General features: G+C 43.5%; 1 protein-coding gene and 1 long non-coding RNA gene across 2 annotated transcripts; one reads left to right on the plus strand and one right to left on the minus strand.

The window, feature by feature from the left end:
* Positions 1-267: 267 nt before the first annotated feature.
* nod1 (nucleotide-binding oligomerization domain containing 1) lies at positions 268-12,925 on the minus strand. The gene is made up of 13 exons (XM_026183372.1): positions 12,736-12,925; positions 12,542-12,625; positions 11,265-11,463; positions 10,649-10,823; positions 6,609-8,421; positions 6,454-6,537; positions 4,108-4,191; positions 3,937-4,020; positions 3,577-3,660; positions 3,408-3,491; positions 3,137-3,220; positions 2,950-3,033; positions 268-838 (listed from the first exon to the last, which is right to left on the minus strand). The coding sequence occupies exons 3-13, from the start codon at positions 11,439-11,441 to the stop codon at positions 766-768; spliced, it is 2,826 nt and encodes a 941-aa protein (XP_026039157.1). The 5' UTR covers positions 11,442-11,463; positions 12,542-12,625; positions 12,736-12,925; the 3' UTR covers positions 268-765.
* Positions 12,926-22,866: 9,941 nt separating this feature from the next.
* On the plus strand, positions 22,867-23,562 carry LOC113031441 (uncharacterized). Its single transcript, XR_003273741.1, has 4 exons — positions 22,867-22,932; positions 23,023-23,049; positions 23,141-23,282; positions 23,501-23,562. It is a non-coding gene; the product is annotated as an uncharacterized LOC113031441 (long non-coding RNA).
* The last annotated feature ends 262 nt before the right edge of the window (positions 23,563-23,824 follow it).

Here is a 23,824-nt window from a genome sequence, read left to right on the forward strand (position 1 = left end):
CTCCGGCTCTCTGAAACGACCACGCTGCCTGTTTGTTTATTAAAGATTACCTGGACCAATCAGACGGCTGCTTGGACAATGTTTTTTAACTGAATCGACCACAATGAAGCATTTTGCTTAGTTTTCTTCCTAAACAAACACGCACAAACATGGACTTGAGGCCATGTGTAAAACACGTTGGTAGTGATATACTGACGTGTTGGCCACGTCTGAAACAGTCGAATCAAAGTCTTCGCCCGTGTTCGACACAGGAACCGCATTCACACATTTGCCACTCAGGAGTGTTTGGGCTCCACTTATTTATTCTTGTAACACTTTAGGTCACATCTATGCAGGAACACAGGAAAGAGTTCGAGACCTTTGAAACACCATCAAGTGAAAAACAGCATTTGTGTAACAGTAAGATGAATATAAAAGAGCATTTACAGTACACACAAAACAAGGTGTGCATGTGAGGAAGTCAGCATGCTGTATACTTCTTGTTTAAGCTCCCACTTCCTAACTTTTGTGGAAAACTGTGAAACACTTGTTGAAATTTTAGGGGAAAGTCCCCAAAATGAAACACGGTGATGTCGTTCAGAGATTTCAAAAAGAAACATTCTGGGTTTTTCGCTTAAGAATATTAAATAGATAAAAACAGACAATGGAGGTGGTGCGACTTTATCCCCGCAGCATCGGGTGAAACTGTTTGCTGACACCAGCACACGGACCGAGCGCACTTCCTCCTTCACTCAGCTCCGTGCATGCGTCATGTGAGGTGCCCAGTCAGTGGAACCGCAGCCGCTTCTCCGACACAAACTGCTGCTCTTCCTCTTCAGAGAGCCGGTTTCCTTTCACGCTGCAGAAATACAATCAGACTCCAGTCATGCATTCACAGGGACAACGTTAACGACGGCCCCACGTAACCTGCAATTCACTCTGTGGATGCTGTCAAAGACGGGTGACGGGGAGAAGCTGGACCTAGTGTTGTAGAGGGCATCTCCCTGCTAGTCTGGGTCCAATGTGGATCCAGCTCAGCTCCAGATCGAGGAGATCAACACGTCCCCACCACCAGTTACTTCTGTTGGCACGTACTGGCCCGACACTTTAGATTATGCTGTGTTTTTCTTTCATTCATCATCGGTAATATCTCAATAGACCTTTTACTGACGAATCAATAAATTCTGTCTCCGCTGAACATCTGAATGATGTTTTTCCTTCCTCCTCAGTAATACAGAAAGCAGAAATTTCCTGTTTTTTTACTGAACCTGAAATGACTTGGGACAGCTTCATTCCTCTATTTTATTCGCTCGCTGTCGGTTTCAACAGAGAAATAAGGGCCATCAGCAGAGCTACACCCTTTGAGCCTATTTACGCACTAGTCCATTATTGTAGGGTCTACCTTACAGTAGAGGCGCCTGATGATCAGATCAGTGGTTCTCAACCTTTTCACAATGAGTACCACCTGATAAATTCTAACGTACCACCCTTATGACCCGCATTAAAGTACAGTAGTGTGTACATGAGACAATTTTATTTCTTATAAGAATATTATTTATCTTAACTGTCATAAACAGGATGTGACGTAATGATAATAAAAACATCTGTACCGCATTAAACCATCACAGCAGGTGGGATATCCAATCTTTAAGTCAGTGGTTCCCAAACTTTTTTTGCTGGGCCCCCCTTTGTTTTACATGAAAAATGTTTTGCTCCACTGCGGTTTATTTCACTCCTCAAACATTTAGTAAACAATTAAGCAAATACAATAATCTGCAATAAATTACAGGTAGTAATAAAATAAACTACTAACTCTGTTACGCTGCGTCCGCACCTACACGGGTATTTTTGAACACGCAGCTGTTTCATCCACCTAAACGGCGTTTCCAATCACCGAAAACTGAGATTTTTTAAAACTCCTTTTTTGCGTTTACGTGTGGACGAGGAATACAGAGTTCATCACACACCGTCAGAGGTATGTGCCTTTTTCCACGTCACGCTGTGTGCACGTTATTGTTTACATGGGATGAACTGCAGAATAGCAGATAGAGACAAAATACTGTTAATCTGACTGTCTGCAGGTTTACACGCAGTTACTGTCCCTCTGTTTACAAAGGCAGAGGCGTCACGGTGGGATTATTTTACGTGTAGTTGTTTTTTTTGTGTAATAATATTCAACATTGCTATCAAATCAAAAAAAATCCTCTCTGTGCAAAATGGGTTTAAAAACATAAACAGCTGTTGGATCCTGTTTGTCTGTGATTTGAACCGAGGGAACAAATCGTGGCAGGATCAGCCTGATGTTATTTGTATCCTGCTGTAACTTTACTGTATAAAGAGCAAACATCTCCAACATGTCAGGAGCAGTTAGTCATTACAACAAGTGTTTGTGAACTAAAGATCAAGAATGTGGGATCCTGTTTGTCCGTGATTTGAAGCGCTGCTCCTGACGCAGGGAAACCAGTTCTGCAGGGAGACCTACCTCAGCACCTGTGCAGGTGAAGCCAAAGGGAAGATTTGCTTCACCAGGTTTTCTAGTCTTTGGCTCAGAATGAAGTTGGTTTGGAAACATATTCAGCGATGCTTCATCTCCTGCTTTGGGTTTCTGTGGGCGCCTGTGCTAGCAGTGTCCAAGCCTTGTTTGTTTTTTTTCCCCTTTTCACACCGCGCCCCCCCTGCAATGGCTCTGCGCCCCCCCTAGGGGGCGGGCCCCACACTTTGGGAAGGTCTGAGCTAGCCCAACTTCAGTAACCCTGCAAACATCACTGCTGTTTAGTTTCCTGTCTTCGTTCATGTTGGAAGTGATAGCAGAGCATTCAACAGCCTCACAGTTACCGATCAGTCCCTAACTAGCTTAAGTTTGTGTCCGGAATAAGTTGGACTTCAAATAATCACCCACCCTCTGCTTGGTCTGACATAACCTTGAGGGGAGAATAAAAGACCAAGATGTCAATTTGAACTGATGCTCACCATATCTCTTTGAGTGCTTTGTTGTGAGCGAGGGCCTCAGCGAGCTGCCTGATCCCTTCCACAGTGAACCGGTTGCTGATTAACCTGCAGACCAACAAGCAGTGACTTACAAAGGACACTGAGCTGTGTAAGAGCTCCGATCCATGCTGTGTAAACAGGGTGCAGACTGATGCTGTGTTGTCCTCACCACAGGTGGGTCAGACCAGTGTTTGCCTGAATCATGTCAGCCAGGTGTGGAGTTGCATCATCGGTCATTTCATTCTCCACCAACCTAAAAAGCACAAACAGTAACGGCACACAGCCCTGAGACTGTAGTCACTCTGGAGAGGCAGCATTGACTGTGACGTAGCTCCACATCCATAAGGTCAACCATGCATTTAAGCGCTGCGAGTTCAGGTGGCGCATCCCAGCTCTCCTACATTACTGATGTCGACTGAGATAATACAGACTGCACGTACCAGAATATCCTGAGTGCCGTGTTCTCTTTCAGTGCTTCAGCCAGGCCCCGCCCACCTCTGGATGTAATGCAATTGGCCGACAGACTAGAAGACAAAAAAAGAGTAAAGATTTTAATCAGTAAGTCTGAATGGGCGTTTTTATTTTTGTGCCGTTTTTATAACTTCCTACCTGAGGTTGGTGAGGCTCGGGTGGTTCCTCAAAGCTTCTCCAAATGCTTCTGCTCCCTCATCGCCGAGACTGTTGCCCCACATCCTGCAAAAATGCACAGAAAGCCTGATCAGGCACCTCGTTACCAAGTCCTTCCTCAAATGTTTGCAGCTGGGCTAAACAACACAGCTAAAAATGCCTCTCGGTGGGATTTCTCTCTTTGTCACATCTGGTTTCAGTCACCAGGGTTATTTCTGTTGTGCCCAAACGCTCAGAATAAATGCTAGAAACTTCCTCTGTCACCATTAAAGCTGCATTTTTACTTTGTTTCTTACGCCTCAGCACTTTGCTGAATTTCCTGGATGAACACTGAATTCTTACCCAACGTCGAATATTGACGAGCTCTTCTTTATGGCGTTGGCCAGATGCCTCCCACCAACACTGGTGATCTTGTTTTTACCAATCCTACAAAGTAATGTCCAAGTATTCAAGGTTAGTAATGTTAGTAAGGTATGTTGGTTTTTTCCCCAAATGGAGATATGTTTAACTTACTTGAGAACTCGCAGTTTGGGGCATTCTTCGATGATCTGAGCAACAAGCCTGGCTCCAACATCTGTGATGTTATTGTTGTAAAGCCTGAGGACACAAATGTAAAAATATAAATCACTGTGTGTTTTTGGTTTTTTAAAAAGTGATTCAGACAGGTTTTGGAGAAAGTGGAATAACATAGCGAGCTGCTTCATGCAGGCAACTGAAGCTGCGGTGCATTATAGCACATTTAAAGGACATCAAGTGTCGGCGGAGTGCTGAACAGAGGGATAGTATCCTCAAATAAAAAGAATTACAGAAGATAAGATGAAAACATTATTCCAAACACTGTAAGACATCCATAGTTGTTTGTAAAAGTATATGTGTCTATATAAACACCAACGTCCTCGCTGACACCAAACACTCCAGCCCAAACTGAGCAGTTTTCTAACTGCCTCAGAAACGTCAGCAGTGCTGCTGCTGCCTGCATCAGCGTCAACCCCTCCACCATCTGCCTGGATCTACTGTTAGCAATTTGAGCGAGTTGCTGCACAGCTCTTTTAAATTTGATAAACAAGTGTCTGCTGTAGATCTAGTTTCTACCAATTGCGTCTCATCTCCAAGACTAGGCATTACGTTCCGCATAAAGACTTGGAAAAGCTTATTCAGGCCTTTGGGCTGGATTACTGCAATTCCCTTTATTTTGGTCTTCAGTCTGCTCTTCTTCACAGACTGCAAACTGTTCAAAAATGCGGCGGCACGCCTTCAGACTGGAGCTGGGAGGTTTGCCTCTGTTACGCCTGTTCTAGCTAACCTGCGCTGGCTACCCATTAAATCTAAATTAAAATACTGCTGCTTACTTGATCAACAACACAGTGCTGAGCTACCTTACTGAACTCCTTCGATCGTATATTCCTGTTAGAGCACTAAGATGATCTACTCAGTTACTCTTGGTGCAGCCAAGATCTCGGCTGAAGTCTAGAGCGGACCGTGCGTTTGTCTTGGCTGCACCTGATTTGTGGAGTAACCTACTGCTATCCAATCATTTAAATCACGGTTAGAAACCTATTTATTTAACCTTGCCTATCTGATTTCTTGACTTACTCTATTTCTCTTTTATACATATCTTTTTTTGTGCTTTTGCTATGTTTTTATTTGATTTGCATTTCATGCTATTCCTGTATCAGTGACACTGACCTGTTAGCATATTTGGTACTTTGTTGGTCTTATAATATTTATGTTCTATTTTCTGTCTTTTTTGTTAAGCACTTTGGTATAGCGTTGGTTTTTAAACGTGCTCTATAAATAAAGTTGTTGTTGTTGTATGTGCCACACGTGGCTGGAGTGATGAGCTCAGAGCCTACAAACCAAACCAAGGATATTTATTCACTGTGGCCTGCTCAACGCAGAACATGGAAGTGGATCCTAAAAGGAAAAAATGTATCACTGAACAAATCCTGTCACAACAGCAAAACCTACAGACCGTTGCAGGCACAGTGAGCCAACCCGTTGTTTAGTAACATTTCTGAACCTTGGCAATGTGAAACAAGACGTGTCGAGCACAGAGCGTTTCTATTCAATTCAATTTTATTTATATAGCGCCAAATCACAACAAAAGTCGCCTCAAGGTGCTTCATAGATACAGAGAAAAACCCAACAATCATATGACCCCCTATGAGCAGCACTTTGGCGACAGTGGGAAGGAAAAACTCCCTTTTAACAGGAAGAAACCTCCAGCAGAACCAGGCTCAGGGAGGGGCGGGGCCATCTGTTGTGATTGGTTGGGGTGAGAGAAGGAAGACAGGATAAAGACATGCTGTGGAAGAGAGACAGAGATTAATAACAGATATGATTCAATGCAGAGAGGTCTGTTAACACATAGTGAGTGAAAAAGGTGACTGGAAAGGAAAAACCCAATGCATCATGGGAATCCCCGGCAGCCTACGTCTATTGCAGCATAACTAAGGGAGGATTCAGGGTCACCTGAATTCTGACTTACTTATTTCGCTCAATGACACAAATCAGTTTATAACTTTATACAACTACCACCCAGATAACTGGATCAGAGAGAGTTTGAATGCTGAGTGAGAGCAGACAGTGCTGAGCCGTTACTCTCAGATTCCTCCATGCTGTGTTAGCACTTCCACATCATTAGCAAACAGTGCACTGCTGCTGAAGTGTGAAGGAGTGAACATACACAATGGAAAACTGAACTGAACAGACTGGGCCCCTGGGTGCTACTGAGGTGTCACCGATCCCAATCTGATCCAAAAATCAGATCAGTCGCTCCCAAATGTTGATGTAATCACATCCAGCACCCTGATATAGTCTGTTGTTACGACAATGACTGGCTTTACAACGTTTACTCACCCCAAAACCTCCACAACTTTGTGTTTGCACAGCTCCTCTGCAAGAATCTCGATGCTGCTGTCGGACAGGTGATTCACACACAGTCTGCAGGGGAACAGTTGTATTAGAGCTCAGAGTTAAACGAAGCAGGTGTTTGAAAGCACGGCCGTACTCACCTCACTACGGTCATCTTGCAAAAGGAAGGCTTGAGCTGCTTCACCCCATAGTCACTGATGTTGTTGTTATCCATGTCGAGCCCCAGGACTTTCTGACGGTGCTGCAGCACAAAGTTCAGGGCGGTGCAGTCACCCGAGTACACGTTACAGTAACCCAGCTTGATGAAGCCGGCCGTGATGCCTTTCGCCGTCATCTGAGCAATGTCTTTGCTTCCCGTCTCGAATATGCACCTCAGCATCCACAGGAAGTTGGGCAAGACGTGAACTTTCTTGCCTTCCTGGCCGTCGTAGTGGGGTAAGCCACGCAGGTGCAACTTGACACTAGTGGAAAGGTACGACTTCAGCAGGGCCCGTTTCTTCTTCAGTAAGGCGGGAGACACCAGATGTCCCATCAAGCCTCTTTGACTCTTGGACAGCAGGCCGCACAGGAACAGATTAGTGAACTGCAGGTGTTCGTTGGTTGCAAACGGCTTCTTTTCGCTGGGCTTTGAAGAGCTACTTATGCAGGAATCAAGAGGCAGACAAGACACCTTCCTTCTCCTGCTGCACTCTGTGAAGAACTTGAGGATGGAGCTGGCAGCAGCCTGCTCGTCCAACACCAGAGCAAAAGCCGCCAGGAAAGACTGAAGGGTGATGTGGAGGAACTCAAAGGTAGCGGAGCTCCCGCTGGCACCCTCCTCACTAACAGGTCTGAGAAAGCCGAGAGTCAGATCTTGCTCCATCACACCACACTCACTGATCTCCTCTTGGCTGGAAATGAAGCTGCCTCTCTCCATTCCCTGCAGCGCCAGCTTGGCAAACACAGCAAGAGGCCTGAGCCCTGCTTTGAACGTCTCCGAGGTGCAGCGGGTGCTTTTCTTCAGCAAAGACGGAGCAGGTGTAGCAGAGCGACTGAGGAACACTTCGGACAGCAGGAGGAAGATGTCGGTGAGCGTGATGCAGGTTTCGGGCAGATGAAAGCTGTCGTGCATTGTGTGCAGGTGTCCAAAGCTCTTAAATACAATCCAGCAGAACAGCGGGGTGGAGCACAGCCCACAGAGGTGGGGGCTGGCATCCAGCTGAATGGACACCAGCTCTCTGTGCTCCTGCTCCTTAAAGTGCAAATCAGTGTAAGTCTTCAGGTGATCTGGGGAGAACCCACGCAGAGCCACCTTCTTTCTGATCACCCTGCTTTGGATCTCAATCCCTGTCCGGGCCGTCAGCACTTTTTGAGAGCCCTTGAGTAATTTCCCACAGAGCAAGCTGATAAGCAGCTGGAGCGGGTTGGCCTTATCCTCCGGTGAAACCACCTCAGGCAGGTTCATCAGGTCGACGTCCTCCTGAATCTCATCGTAGCCGTCGAAGGTAAAAACGACTTTCTCTGGGAAGCGCAGGATGTAATCAAACACTTCATTGTCTGGATCGTGATCTGGGTAGCAGTTGTGTTTGAACAAAAGGTCTCTGAGAGAGATTTGTTCTGCGTCCTTGAAGGTGCTGAACATCCTACAGCGAAACTTAAAGAAGAAGACTGCATCCGTCTGCAACTCTTTTATGGACCAGAGGTTCTGGAGCTTCTGCAGAAGGATGGATTTTCCCACACCAGCATCCCCCATTACGTAGATGATTTCACCTTGGGGGTTGAAAGCTGCGTGATCTCCCAGGAGCTGGTCCACACTCTCTAAGAAGCCCAGGCTTTCATTGCAGTCATTTAGCAGTTCCATCACAGTGTCAGTGTAGAGGTCCTCCAGCCGCGTCTCCTCTTGCTGGCCATAGGACATGATGAAGCTGGTGTCCTGGCTCATGTCATGTCTTAACTTCTCACAGTATCTGCTGACTTAGTGCACATTAAAAAGTGTCAAAGCTTTGATCAAACTCATTCTTAAACAGATCTAGATCAGTGCATCTGTGCCGGATTCACAGCACTTCACTGGTTCCACATGCTGCCATGTTACAGCCTGATAACGAAGTAAATTCCAGTCAAGTTCAGCTCAAATTCCTGAACACAGTAGTCCATAATGACTGAAAAAACTCAGAACTGGTGCAAATGTATTGAAAATAAAAAACAAAACTTGACATGTGTAACTTTTTCCATGACACTCGGGTGCATCCTGTTTCCACCGTGGTAAATTCAGCTGATTGGGCATGGTTTGGCACACGGCTGTCTGTATAAGCATGTCAGTGGCAGCCATGAAGTCCAGTGAACGAATCATCTTCAGGTCTCTGAGACAGCATTGCACAGTGAAGCACTGTGAATACTTTCCAAATGCACTGTAACTCACAACACTACCACAATAACAGCAGGTATCCCAGCACAGCAATACTATAATAATAATAATAATAATAATAATAATAATAATAATAGATTGGATTTATATAGCGCTTTTCTAGGCACCCAAAGCGCTTTACAATACCACTATGATCTTCTAATCTAACTGTAGAAGACAAAACTCCTCTAGAAAGGCAAAAAAGAATTATGCGCACTAACATAGCTATTCAATTTTCCATGTGTTCACGTTTTTACAGGGTAGAGAACACATAAGCATGGGGGAAATCTAGAGTTTTATAAGGAGGTGTTGCTCTTTGTAAGAACTACAAAAAAAGTGAAGCAGAGAGAACTGAGGGAGTGGAGTGTTTACAACCCGAGTGCCGCCACTGCTCAGCTGTTTCATAAATGACCAAAAATAGCAAGAAAAACGTATCAGATTAAATAAGAAAACAAGAGCAACTGGCCCAGTGTGAGAAAGCTCCAAAAGTGGAATATTCAGTGTAAATAGCTCCAAACGTTTAAATAAAGACTGACTGCTCATCTTGCAGCGCTGCTGTGTGTGTGCGTGTGCGTGTGCGCGTGCGTGCGTGCGCGTGTGCGTGTGCGTGCGTGTGTGCGTGTGTGTGTGTGTGTGTGTGCGTGCGTGGGTGTGTGCGTGTGCGTGCGTGCGCACGCGTGTGCGTGTGTGTGTGTGTTATCTGTAGCTACAGACGGGGGATTTCTTCTGGGTTTCTAAAGAGAAAAAAAAGTGTGTTCTTTATGATTTCGGTGCACCGTGTTTTATTGGTCATCACATGATTTAAGGGAGAATTGCAGCGTGACGTTGACTGGTTCCAGGTAGGGAAGCTTTTGTGTGGCTTAATTACATTTAGTTAAACTTACATGAAATTTAGACCAAAAGCCTGAAAGTATACAAACAAAAGTTAAACATAACTGATATCAGTTCAAATGAATAATAAGGTAAAATGTTACAAATGTGTCCAAATGTGTTTAATAATGTGAAAAGAAATCATAAAGAATAGTGTGCCCACCTAAAAAATGGCTGTCTGGATATTTTGTATCAAATATTGTTTTGCGACAGAGTGCAGGTTGCCTTCTGTTATTAGTTGTTTCTTAGATACTGGCTTTAACCACTGCGTTAGTTACTCTAGCTTATCTTACTGTATCTGTTACCCTGTTTTATCCACACAGAAATAAACTGTGAGGGCTGACAGAGCTGCTTTACAACGTTTGTCTCATGTCCAGCTAAATCATTTACTTTTACAGTGCATGTTACATCATTCAAATCTGTGAAGTGGGCAGAAATGTGCACTGAAATTGTGGCATCACTATTAACATTTAAGACCTTTGCATACTGAACATATTTTGCTTTTCAAGTGCTTTTAAGATATTCTGAGACTTGAGGAGGTGGTAAGGCTGCGCATGTTTCATGCTCTCACAAACAAAAGTTCTACAAGTTCAAGTAAAAAATAACAAATAAAACAGCTTTAAGTCAATAACATTCAGGGACTCCTTTAATCCTGCTGCATCAGCCTGATGGTTACTGTCGTTATTCATTTAAAACACCCACATACTCTACATATAACTTCAGTCACTCAAAAAAACCTCGCTGGTTTCTACAATTACAGTTTGAAATATAACTACACTTTCTGTATAATCATGTAGAAAATATACTGTTACTCTTGTTATAGATTCTTATATTCTACCATAACGGCTCAACTGGTAACAGCAGACTGACTTCTTACAGATGTGAGAGCTGTAAAGTATGAAAGAGGTCAAAGATAATGACACCTACTTGGATCAGTGTTAACCACCTTCATCACTGCTACATCTTCACTTGGGTTGTAGTTGATCTCTTCCAGCCATGGCTGCAGGTCTATGTATGCATCACATACTTTATAAATTATGAAGATGAAATATTCACAGGCCTCCTCCCCTTTGCACTGGACCAGCTCCAGGACTTTGCGCACCTAAAAAAAAAAAGAAAAAGAAAAAAATCATGAAAGAAATTCAAATTTATATTTAAAGTTTTTAAATTGTGAAGTATGTATGCAATCTACTGACCTTAAAGGAGAGGTCAGAGGTCAAATGTCATTTTATACAGTACTTTCGATATATTCACAAAACACACAACACCTGTAGGAATGATAGCTGTCCACCAATGAATTACTAAGTTGACCTTGAAGACCTTGATGGACGATAGCTGACGTGGGTCGTTAGCATGACCTCACCCTCCACAGAGTTTTACAAACACACAATCCAAACTTTTCAAGCTGTCACGTTTACACACAGAGTGATGACACGCACACATGCAGACACTATCACAAACATCACCTCCTCGGAGAGGCAGTCAGGAGTCGTATTCAGAGATTTTTGAGCACAGTTTTTGTCTGGGATCTTCTTTTTTCTACCTGATCAGCCTTGGTGGCAGTTTGCTGAACAATCTCAACATCCTCCTGACAGAAGAAGCCACAGGTGAACAGGTTGTCCAGGATGCACTGAATGCTCCTCAGCCTGGTCACGAGCAGCTCTCTGTGGTAGGTGAGGAGGCTGGAGCACGGCACCCTGGCTTCTTTTATCTGATCCATATTTACAGGACAACAGTCAGCTCTGTGGAACAAAAGATCAGAAACGACACTGCTGACAGCATTTCAACATCACATGGTAAGTTTCTTTCTTCTCCTTCCTTATTCTCAAGGGGTCACCTTTGTGACTTGCACATGACACAGATGGTCACACCTGATGCCCTTCCTGACACAGCCATCCCAGATATTTCTTGAACCCTGTCATCACCCTTCGTGTTTGGAACACGCGCTAACCATGTAACCACTGTGACACGATTTTTGCTAAATCAAATGAACAAAGTGAGCAACAGGACTCACACAGGTTCACTTCTTATCATTTGAAACTGATGACAATTTAGTTACAAAATTGCTCGAGTACAAACAGCAGGGTCTCGTTCTTGCTTTCAGCCGAACCTTTGTGTGAATGTAAGGACTGTTTTATTGGCTCCTTTCTTTTAAACCCATTTTGCACAGAGAGGCATTTTTTGAAAAATGTATTGATGCAATGTTGAATATTATTACACAGGAAAAAACAACTACACGTAAAATAATCCCACCGTGACGCCTCTGCCTTTGTAAACAGAGGGACAGTAACTGCGTGTAAACCTGCAGACAGTCAGATTAACAGTATTTTGTCTCTATCTGCTATTCTGCAGTTCATCCCATGTAAACAATAACGTGCACACAGCGTGGCGTGGAAAAAGGCACATACCTCTGACGGTGTGTGATGAACTCTGTATTCCTCGTCCACACGTAAACGCAAAAAGGTTTTTAAAAATGTGTGTGCGCGTGCACGGGGCCGTTCCCTGGAGGTTACCGTTTGCGAGGTAACTTTCCGATTCTGACCACACGTGAGCAGCCTGCATCTGTGAGCTCGGTCTGAAACACTGAGTGCATGAGTACCGGTGGCTGCATTTCACAAATACTGTAAACACACAAAGGCTGGCAAGAACTTGTCTGACCTGCAGCTCGCCAAACGCGGTTTACAGGTTTATCACTTCCGAAGTTCGTGCTACAAATATCTTTCCCACCTTTAGTCACAAAGTAACACAACATTCGGGCGTATTTTCCCGCTTTTACCCTCAATCCTGGAATGGCTCCGTTTTGTTTACGGAAATACAAACCTAGTGAAGAAGAGTCCGTAACTGGCATGAACGCTTAGCCTCTACCTCTCTTCCCTCAGCCGTGCTGACCCTGTTAAAGAGCACCTGAAAGGTGCCAATAAGAAAAAATGATGTCTCCGAAGTTCATTGCAGCCCACAGAAGAGTTACCCGTACTGGACGGTATCGTAGGTACAGAACCATAAATCAATCCTACCATTGTGCTGGGTCCACACCAAAGTTACAGCCGGGTTAGAAAAGAAAACTAAAACTTCTGTTAAAATGCACGACAGCCATTAGGCTACAGTTAGTGCCTGTGCCGCGCCCCTTAGAAAGCATCAGCTGTAGCCACAGATGCAGGAAGTAAAAGCGCTGTGAATGGATGCGTCATTTCTTCACGGGTTTCTCAACCTATGCGTGCTGCGTTCAAGGTCCCGCTAAAGCTGTGGAGTCCTGCACGTTAGTATGTCCACCCATCTCTCTCTATTTTTAATTCTCTTATCCAATTGCTGGAGGAGAGGTGACGGGGTGGTGGTACACCTTGCACACGTCGTGTAAGTGTATCTATGAATGAATGCATAAATCCATAAATCCATGTGTAAATAAGCCCCTGTTTAAAATCTTTAAAATGAAATAAATGTGTTACAACTTGAATAAGAGTCAACACTATGACCAATGTATTGTATTGCATATCAGCTGAAGTTGAAATGGGGCTTCTTTTATAACAGGCCTGCTAATTTGATTAACTACAACTATCACTGTCGCCGTCCTCTCAGGCGCGTGGTTGGTCCTGGGCGTTCTCCTCTCTGCCTCCTCGTGTTTTTCAGTAATAAAAATAAATATTTAGTAAAGGAAAAGTGCGTTCAGACATCTGCCTATCACAGCGAAGTCACATCGGAAACACTATTTTGACCAAGCTACCCACCACAGCAGGTTGATAAAGCGCCCCCATGTGGCCGCCGTTACTCATCGTCACCTGCGCGCACAGTCTGAGAGGAGGAAAACACTCCCTGACTGTGAGCCGACTCGCCTTACTCCTGCTTCCATCATACTTTTAACATGTAAAGGTAGCTGGTGGAAGAGAGAGCAGTGTGTCAGGATTAATGTGATGAATTATATGTGAGCATTCTGGACTGTGATTCTGAATAGAATTGGTCAATTATTCTGCAGTTCAAGAGTAACATCCTCAGTGATTCATCAACAATTTCTAACTTATGGTAATAATTATAATAAATTATAATAATATTGTGGAGGTGTGTAAAGATGACAGGAGAGGTCTCAGTGTGGGCCTAAGCAAACGGCCAGAACAACTGAACCTGGGAGGGAGAGAACTGGCAGAGGAAGGTCCATCCTGTGAACGAGTCTGGTGTAGGCAAGCAGGAAGGGCAGGAGGAATTTCAAACGCAGCTGGTTGGGGGGGTGCTCCTGGGGGGCGACCTGTGGAACCGCTCACATTAGCTTACGGGTTGTATGCGGTTGTGTGGTGGACCTTGGCCCCCAGTCCATAGCTGACCAAAGCTCTAAAACGAACTGGGGGCCTCTGTCTGAGGTAATGTCCACGGGGGGGGGGCGAAACGCGAGACCCAGGTTGACAAAAACGGTAGTATAGGTAGTATACGCCAGGGGGACTGCACCGGGTGGTGCGGTCAACAATAGTTAAAAGGTGCGTAAAACCGTGTGACTGCGGCAGAGGACCCACCGGATCAACATGCACATGAATGATGATGAAGAACTGCTCCAGGGGTGCCTTGGTGTGTTTATGAACCTTCGCGAGCTGGCAGGGAATGCACGCCGCCCATTCCTTCACCGATTTGTGAAGGCCCGGCCAACAAACTTAGAGCTGACCAGTTTAACAGAGGCCCGGACCCCCGGATGAGAGAGAGCATGTACCGAGTCAAAAAACCGACGACGCCATAAAACGGGAACTACCGGGCGAGGGCGGCTGGTGGAAACGTCACAGACCAGGAGAGGGCCGCCGTCCTGCACAGGTCTGTCCTCCAGTATGAGGCTGTCTGCGCGGATTTAAGCGCGAGGATGTCGGGGTCACCGCTCAATCTTTGGACATTGTATGGGCTCAAATTGTGGTCATAAATATTTTGTACTTGTAAATCAGGATTTGTATGTGTAAAAAGATTTCTGTGTGGACTTAGCCAAAAAATACGTGTGAAACTCTGCACCAGTGTTGCCAACTCCTCAGTAAGGAAAATCGCTATTGGCTGTCCTAAAAGTCGCTAGAAGTCGCTAAATGATGTCATCGCCTAATTTGCATAATTGGTCCAGCTAATATAATTGTAACCTATGTTGTTGGAGAGAGAAATAACATCATGAAAGAGACAAAGTGAGTAAAGAACGTCCTAAATGCAGTTAGAATTTATTTAGAACTACAAATTAAATTTATTTTAGCAATTATTGATTTTTTAATGTCACAATTCCAACCCTGCTCCTTTATCCGGGCTTGGACCGGCAAAAGTGACCCGAAATGGGCAATCTGGTGGAGTTACTTTGTGTGTGTGTTTATAAGTAGTTTTAAACCTTGTGATCCACAAAACAGCATAAGAGTAAAAGAAGAACTGACTGCGTTACAGTCAGTGCGGGAGCAGCGGCTTCGCTCATGCGCGATTCATTTGCAGTTCGGACGCATAGGTGTGAACATCTTCTGCCCTGATAGCAGCGGGGGGAGGACTATCCTCCGCCCGTGAGCGCTTTGGAAGGGGCGAGGTACCCACGGCAGCACCCGCTGCTTGTTGAGAGTAAAAGCGATACTCGCTTTCACGTCAAAAGGTCGTCATAAATAAGTCTTCAATAACACCAGAAAAAGTCGCCAGATTTGTCGCTAGTCGCTTTTTAGAAAAAAAGTCGCTAAATATAGCGACAAAGTCGCTAAGTTGGCAACACTGCTCTGCACTCAAGTTTCAAGGTACAGCTATGAAATTTGACCCTATTTTTCTTCTTTCATCTGATTGGCCAATGTCATGTCAATCACAAATTTAACTATCCAATCAGAGAACAGATGGGTTTGGCTATTGGAGGACAGGAGATGGATCACAAAATAACCGTAATGGTATAAGCACATGTACTCAGTCCTGGAATTGATGAAAAACGGATTTTCAGCAGATATTTATGAATGCTCATTAAAAGATTAAATGATCTTACAGGCCGACAGGTTAACCCAGAAATGTTTCCAAGTGGAGATCAGGAACCAGCTTATGAACCTATTGGTGGTGTCGTGATCCTGAGTCCGTGACTCAGTGATTTTGTGTTTGGTGTATTTATTGTTATTATTTTCATTATTCTGTGTGGGCTGTTTTGGGATGGTTTGTGTTTGGGATTTTAGATACTGGGTTTCTGGGTTTGTGCTCCCTCTGTTGGTCCCTGGTGTTAGTGTTCCCCTGTCTCGTCAGGTTAATCAGGTCCAGCTGTGTCTCCCACCTGTGTGTGATTTCCCAGTGTTCCTCTGTGTATTTATAGTGTGTGTTTGCCTCTGTTCCTCGTCGCGTCGTCTGTGTTCATCCTCTGTGTCACCCTGCGTACTCTGCATTTCTCCGTGAATCCCCTGCGTGTCCTCCCTGCGTGTCCAGTTTGCTACTCTTTGGTTTAGTTTCTCCCAGTTTAGTTTATCCTTAGTCCTGTTTTGCCATCCCCACTTTATGTTCAGTATTCTTAATAAATCACCCTCACATCTGAATAAGTGCTGCATTTGAGTCCTCCTTTCTACACTTCACACGGCTGCGGCCCCAGTCGTGACAGGTGGACTCTTTGGCTTCCTGAACAATCTTTATTTTGCTCTCTATAATTTTTTGGAGGCTGAATGAGCTATTAGATTATTAGAGGAACGATATGATGATTACACTGACACTGACTTTGACAATGACAATGTCAACATTCAAAATATTAATGTGAGAGACAATAATGCCAATGTTGACAACAATGAACTGCATGATGATCACAATGCTGTTGTTGTTGTTGTTGTTGGTGTTGAAAATGAGGATTCTGATGAGGCATTTGAAGACTGTGTGGATGTTCACCAGTACATCCCAGAAGAGGATCCTCAGCCGGGTGTATCCAGGAGGAGGTCTAGAGAGCTGTATGAAGAAGATGTGGAACCAAACAAAAGAATCAGATGGAGCGAGGAGTTTTCTGATGATGACTCTGACTTCTTTTCTGCTTGTGACACTGATAGCGAGGGCTGTTTTGGTAATATTGCTGATGAGGACATCAATCAGCAGGTAACAGAAGAAGGGCCGCTGGCTGGTGGATCCACGAAAAGGTCCAGAGAGGAAGATGTAGATGAAGAAGAGCGTGATAGCAAAAATTCCAGGCTTGCAAACTCTGATTCAGGGACCAGCTCAACTGTGTACGATCACTCTGAGAGCAGTAGTGATGAACGTTTTGAAGATGCGCAGGAAGAGCTTGACAACCATGAAACTGGAGGCTCGAGGAAGCGTTCCCAAGAGGATTTTGAGGAAGAAGAGGAATACTTGCATGTTTGCAAATTTCGGAGGTGTTCAAATGAGTCCACCAGCACCTGTGATGACGACTCACTATTTCGATGGGTTTTTTCTCTGTCCTTTTAGTAGGCTGATGGCCTACTCAGGTGACCCTGATTCCTCCCTCAGTTATGCTGCAATAAGCTGGGTATACACTGTGCAATTTGTACAGTCGCGTTATTCAGCTCCTGCTCAGACTGTACGATTGACTCAGAGGTGAGTAGTAGGTCACAATGCTGGGTCTCACACTATACGGCCCGCTGCTCTGTGCGACCTGAGTGCTCACACTGTGCGTCCATAGCATGAAGGTTATGACACAAAATTTTACACTATTTTCACGGTTGTTGCGGTCGTGATAATTGGGGTGGCTGTAGCTCAGGAGGTAGAGCAGGTCACCTACTGATCAGAAGGTTGGTGGTTCGATCCCTGGCTCCTCCAGTCAGCACGTCAAGTATCCTTGAGCAAGATACTAACCCCAAGTTGCTTTCTGATACATCCATTGGAGTGTGAATGTAGTTAGAAAGCACTAAGTATAGAGACAGTGTTTGTGAGAATGGGTGTGATTGGGTGAATGAGGCGTGTTGTATAGAGTGCTTTGAGTACTCCGGGAGAGTAGAAAAGCGCTGTATAAGAATCAGTCCATAATTTTGTGAGGCCACATCGAAAAGGTTCGGACGAGCTTGCCAAAGTTCTACAAACCTCCATCGCTTGTGTCCAGATCACATCCGTGTAGCTCCATCCTTTCACTTTCATTTCTGTGTTTGTGCGTGCTGCGGTGACACCCTCACAACGGCCGACAGGATTTCAAACAGGTTTGATTTTCTTACGACCAAACGATTGTTGATTGGGAGGTGTTAATCGCTTCTCGTTACCCCATGTATACGACGCACAACACATGATTAACTCGGGCCGATCCCCAAAACAGTCACATGACTGAAAAATCGTCTCAAAATGGGCCAAAAATTGCACAGTGTATGCCCAGCATTAGGCTGCTGGGGGATTCCCATGATGCACTGGGTGTTTCTTCTTCACCCACTATGTGTAAACAGACCTCTGCTGAATCTTACTTGTTATTAACCTCTGTCTCTCTTCCACAGCATGTCTTTATCCTGTCTTCCTTCTCTCACCCCAACCAATCACAGCAGATGGCCCCGCCCCTCCCTGAGCCTGGTTCTGCCGGAGGTTTCTTCCTGTTAAAAGGGAGTTTTTCCTTCCCACTGTCGCCAAAGTGCTGCTCATAGGGGGTCATGTGATTGTTGGGTTTTTCTTTGTAAGTATACCTTACAATATAAAGCGTCTTGAGGTGATTGTTGCCGTGATTTGGCGCTGTATAAATAAAATTGAATTGAATTGAAAATGGAATAGATGTCACTGTGATGATTTCTTCCCTCCATAGAAGGCTTAGACCCAAATGCAGATTCAATGCACATGGTTAAACTATTTATGAGACTTTGTTTAAAGAGAGGGAATGGAGAATGTGGCTCGAGCTAGGAGTGTCAGCAGAGAGCAGGAACCAGAGGAAAAGCTATCGAGAGACTGATCATCTGGCTCCTGATGGAACAATCCAACGGGAATTCTGCAACAGAGGGAGAAGTTGTTGCTGGACGAGTAAGGGAGTTTGAGGGTAGGATGAGTATGCTTGCAGAAGAGATCTAAACACAGGGGAAACAAGGTTAAACACAGGGAAGGAGCAAGTGAGAACTGGAGCAGAGGTGAAGCTTAGTTACCACTGGAGATGGCAGAACAAACTGGCGAGGAGTAGCAGGCAGCGCCGGTTTAAGAAGCCCTCCTGCTGATTGTTTGCAGATGAGGCCCAGGTGAGAGGCTGGAAACTCCACCTGTGAAGTGTGGACACAGAATCCAAGTGGAAAAGCTCCTCAGACACTTCCACGGTGCATGACAAGAAGGATGAGGAAGCATTCATTGTCCATCCATCAGTCAGCGTAATGCCCAAAAGTTTATTCAGATGTAAAAATATTACATTTTTAAATAAATATCATTGAAGAATATGAAAAAAAATCTGTGTTTTTATTGACACTGCATTTCATTCATGTGTCTCTATTGGACAGTGTTGTTGTCACAGTTTGCCAGGGAAAACCTGGCAGGGCAAACCGTGGGGGTGAGGGAGGAGCACCCAGGTGCGGAGCTCTGTGAATAAGCAGTGCGTTTGTTTACAGTGATAAGGAAAATAACAATAAATCCTCTGTGCACTCCCGACTCCCGTGACGTGTCCTTTTCCCAGTGCTAGTGTTCCTGTCTCCGCTTCTCCGTGATGAGCACCCCGTGCTCGCTGTCCTCTCGTCTCCCCACTACTCCTGGGAACATAAAAGAGAGGCAGCCGTCAGACACACCATAATGCAACAGACTTAAACTAGGCAACTGGTCAAGAGACTAACGTGAAGCCACGCAATGATCCCGCGTCGGAGAGAGCTCCACCACATCCTCAAGTAGCTCCTCCGATCAGGCTGATCAGCTGCAGGTGTGTCGTGGTCTTCAGGTGTGGCCAATCACCAATGGTGGAAAGTAACGAATTACATTTACTTGCGTTACTGTAATTGAGTAGTTTTTTTTGTGTATTTGTACTTTTTAAAGTCATTTTTCAAGTCGGTAATTTTACTTTTACTTAAGTATATTTTTTTTAAAAGTATTGTACTTCACTACATTTTCAATCACACCAGTTACTGAGTAAATTAAAAGAACAAACAAAAAAAACCAACATTGCGCTTCGGAAATACTGCAGGGAATGATGGGTAGTAGAACAAATTGGCGTTGGGTCACAATAAAGATGAGTCTGACATCGGTGGTACGGATCCAGCGAAAAAAGAAACCCCGTCGAATTCTGCTGACCCTGAACTCGAAGAAACCGATGTGAACCCCTGGCCGTGTTTAAGGGACCATTTCGGCTTCAAGTGCAAGAAAGGCAACAGCTTTATTATGCAGTGCAAGCTGTGTTTGCCAGAGAGACCGAGTTAGCAGCTTTTAGAAATTCCACATCAAACCTGCGCAACCATGTAGAGGTAAGTTAGATGAAACCTGTACATTTATTTTAGCAAAAAGGCTGTGCTCAAGTTAATCACATTAAGACATAAGCTGTTATTGGGCACGTTGTTGTCCACGCAACTTAATTTTCTTTTACTGGATCGGTGAATTGCCAAAAGAAAATGTATTTACTTACATTTTTCCTGTTTGTTAATAATAATAATTTATTTTAAAAAAAATAGTTAAATTAGACAGAAGACAGAAGCGGCTACTTTCTTACTTAAGCCACATATGTTCACACATGTGCAGAGGTGTTTTTTTTCTGTTCTCAAACTGATCTCCCTGTTGGAGCTCAGTCTGGGGGGAGTTATTTTTTCTCCTCGTCTCTCCTCATGTTGTGCATTTTCCATTGTTATACCTCTCTGACCTGTCTTCCCCATGTGATGTTTGTGTAATGTATGTATGGTTGGAGGGCAAGTCGGCGCTGGCAAAGGTCGGCAGCCTTAACCCAATTTTCTTCGGGGTCAACCTAATGAAGTCATAATAACCTGATATTTAGAATCCCCATTTCCTTTATGCTTATATGTTGTCAAACAATGGCAGTAAAAACATAGTGTTACATTAGCTCTATATAGCATTATTTCTTTAACCATAAGATTAATCTTGAGAAGAGGTCAAAGGTCAGTTATTGTTATGGGGTCTTGCTATATGTTATTACACAAACATAGCAAAGTTGTAAGTATCATAGTTTCTAGGTTCTAAGGCTTTTTGTCAGTTTAATAGTGAGCTTTACAAGATTGATTTTCGTGCCAAAGGCTGGCTCGCTTATGACCGCTAGACCTGGAAACAAGACCTCAAGCAATTACTAAGGCTAATTAGCATGGCTAGCATTTTAAAAACATTTGTTAAATGTTGTCATTGCTAACATATAACTGTTTAAAAGCATGGGGAGTAGCGAGAACGCTAAGTTATTGTTAGCTTTGAAAAGAAAAATGTGAAGATGTAATATTAGCATGAGCTATATGCTAATGTTAGTCACCAGATGTTTGCTTGAGTGATTTGCTGCTTTCTAATATCTGTGTTTATTTCCTGGTATACCTATACCTACGTGGTTAGTATACATGCTGCATAAAGGCTGACAAAGGCAGTAAGTGTAAATGATCATGAATTAACTGTAAATTACACTGCGGTGAGCTCCATTTATATAGTTGTATCACGTGAATGGTTAAAAATAGCTTAATGGACAAAAATTTGTAAAATGCTCCAAAATCAGTCTCTGTGGTAACAGCATCTTCAGGATGTCATGACGTCAGAACACACAGGTGTAAACACACCAGATCCCGGTCTTCTCCTAACATCCTGTTCTTCTCCGGATCAAAGGCTTTATTGAAATAAACTATAACTTTTTCCCTGCTACAAAACGTGATGATAAAAAATAATAAAAATAAAAGAATATAAAAAAGAATATGAAAACAGTAATCATAGTATAGTAGTAATAATGGTATTAAGACCTTATGTTATGGTATTACTTTATAATATATCTTATTATATAGCAGACAGATATATTGTATTACACAGGGATAGCATGTGGTAAAAAGATTCAATGTATCTGTCCTTATGGCAGATACAGTCCTTGTGCACATTCCTAATAATGCAGATTTTGTGTTAAGAGTTTTTAGTTGTTTGTTTTTTTGCTTGACCATGGTTTTGAGACATACCTGCACAGCTTTGTGTGTTTGCAATTTTTACTTCTGCCAAGGAGGTTATGTTTTTAGTAACTTTTGCTTGCCTGTTATTTTTTTGTAAACATCATAGCTGAAAAAAATTGAATTAACCCTGATCAAACTTTGTAGGGGTATAGAGTGGGGTTATGTAAATTTAGCTTACATCTTCTTCAAGGTTAACTTTATTATTGGTCAAAAATGAACAAAAACCTTTATAATTTAGAAGCTATGATTCTTAAAAGTGTGGAGTCTGTGGTCAATATATAAAGGTACTGTGTAAAGATTTAAAATATCCCATTACATCTGACCTCTGACCTCTCCTTCAAGGTCAAATGAAGTCAAACTTGTGTCATTCAGTCTGACATAAATGTAGCCTAAAATGCTTTTCTCTCATCATCTGCTGAAACTAACAGATGTAGCTCTGTTCCTTTAGCACTTGGTGTTTATCACATTCCTAATGTTATTTTAAACTTGTTTCCTCACATGTCGTCTTGACTACGTGGTTGAACGTCCTGCAGAAGAAGGCCTTCCTGAAGTCATCAGGATCCTGGATGACAGTCTCCCGAGAACCATCTCTTCTGATGAAGAACAGGACACTGATACCCAGAGTGTCAGTTATGGTGAGTATATCCTTCTCTCATCCTCCCCCTCTTCTCACGAAGCTTCTCCTTCAACCTCAGTTCTCACCTCCTCAGCAAAGAGAAGCAGAGAAGACATCTGCACTGAAGAGGTGCAAGGTAAGTGATGACACGTTCTGTGGCCCTTCAACATCATCAGGCTCTTTTGGTGTCAGACGCTTCTGGGAAAGGCCTTTTAACCTTTCACTTGATGACAGTGACTGAATAGGTAATGTTAGAACTTGTTTTTAAACTTTAAACGTTTAAGTTGGTCTTTGCGTCTTGCAGTGTTTGTAAGACACTTTCTTGCTTTGAGGACAGCTTCTTGTAAATATGCTTTACTTTTTAATTAACTTTGTAATGTTTAAGTTAAGCCTTTGTGTCTAGTGATGTTTGTAACACAGCTAACTAAGAATATCTGACTTTTAAAGAATATTAACTAACACATGTGAAATGTATTGTTTTTTTCTTAATATGTGACATTGCCTGTGTGACTGTAAGGTAGTGTTTTAGGTGTTGTTACTTCTATTTTTGTTAATATCACAGGTAACTGTTGAAATGACTTGCATATTTTTTCTCAAGCTCTAGCTCACCATGCAGGACAAAGGTAAGTCCGTACTTAATGTCAACACAAATAAGTAGAAAAGGTTTAAAAATGATGTCGTGAACTGACTGTAGTCTCTTGTTTATACATAAGGTATAGCCTGTGGCTCAGGGATCAGAGGTAAGGTAAAAACACATAACAGAAGAAAAGTAAATTGAACAACTCTGTGATCTGTGAATTCATCCTTTTGTCTTTGTCTTTTTGTCTTCAGGTGCTTTACACTTGTCCTCCCAGCATTCTAGACGGCGCTAACACAGAGAGATGCTCCACCCAGAAGACAGCCTTACCCCAACCCGATGAGAAGGATGGATGAGCAAATGACAAACGGGAGAGTGGTGCTGTGTTCCAACCATGTAAGTTATCACCTCACATTGGCTACAAACTGTCTCGAAGACTAAATCCTTCCAAAAGCTGGTGTAAATCATCGTCCTACAGGACTGTAGGTCTAAGTTTATTTATTGTGTGTATATGTTGAGTTTAAAATAGCTTTTTAACAACATGCTGCAGCTGCCTACTATGGAAATGCTGTTTTGTGTTAAAATTACGTCTTTCTTGTGTTATTGCTTTGCAGGGAAGCTGAGAGTGGACAGAGCTGCACAGAGGACCAAAGATCCACTCTCAGCACTTCATGCCTGACTGGCCACAGCACCACCTGACACCGCCTGCACAGAGGGAGTTGTGAACATGCACTTCTGTGTCGGTGGGTTTAGGATCCTCCTCACACACACACGGATGAAGACTGTCACTGGAAGATGTCTCCATTGGATCAGCAGGACATAAGCATTTGTAAAATATTGCAGTTTGTGATGTTTTATACATGTTTTTATTGCTTCACTTCAAACTAGGAGACATAAAATAAACCAGTTTTCATAATAGTTTCTGTCTCTTTAGTTGT

Source organism: Astatotilapia calliptera, chromosome 11, assembly GCF_900246225.1.
Source record: "Astatotilapia calliptera chromosome 11, fAstCal1.2, whole genome shotgun sequence".
In the NCBI taxonomy this organism is placed as follows: Eukaryota; Metazoa; Chordata; class Actinopteri; order Cichliformes; family Cichlidae; genus Astatotilapia; species Astatotilapia calliptera.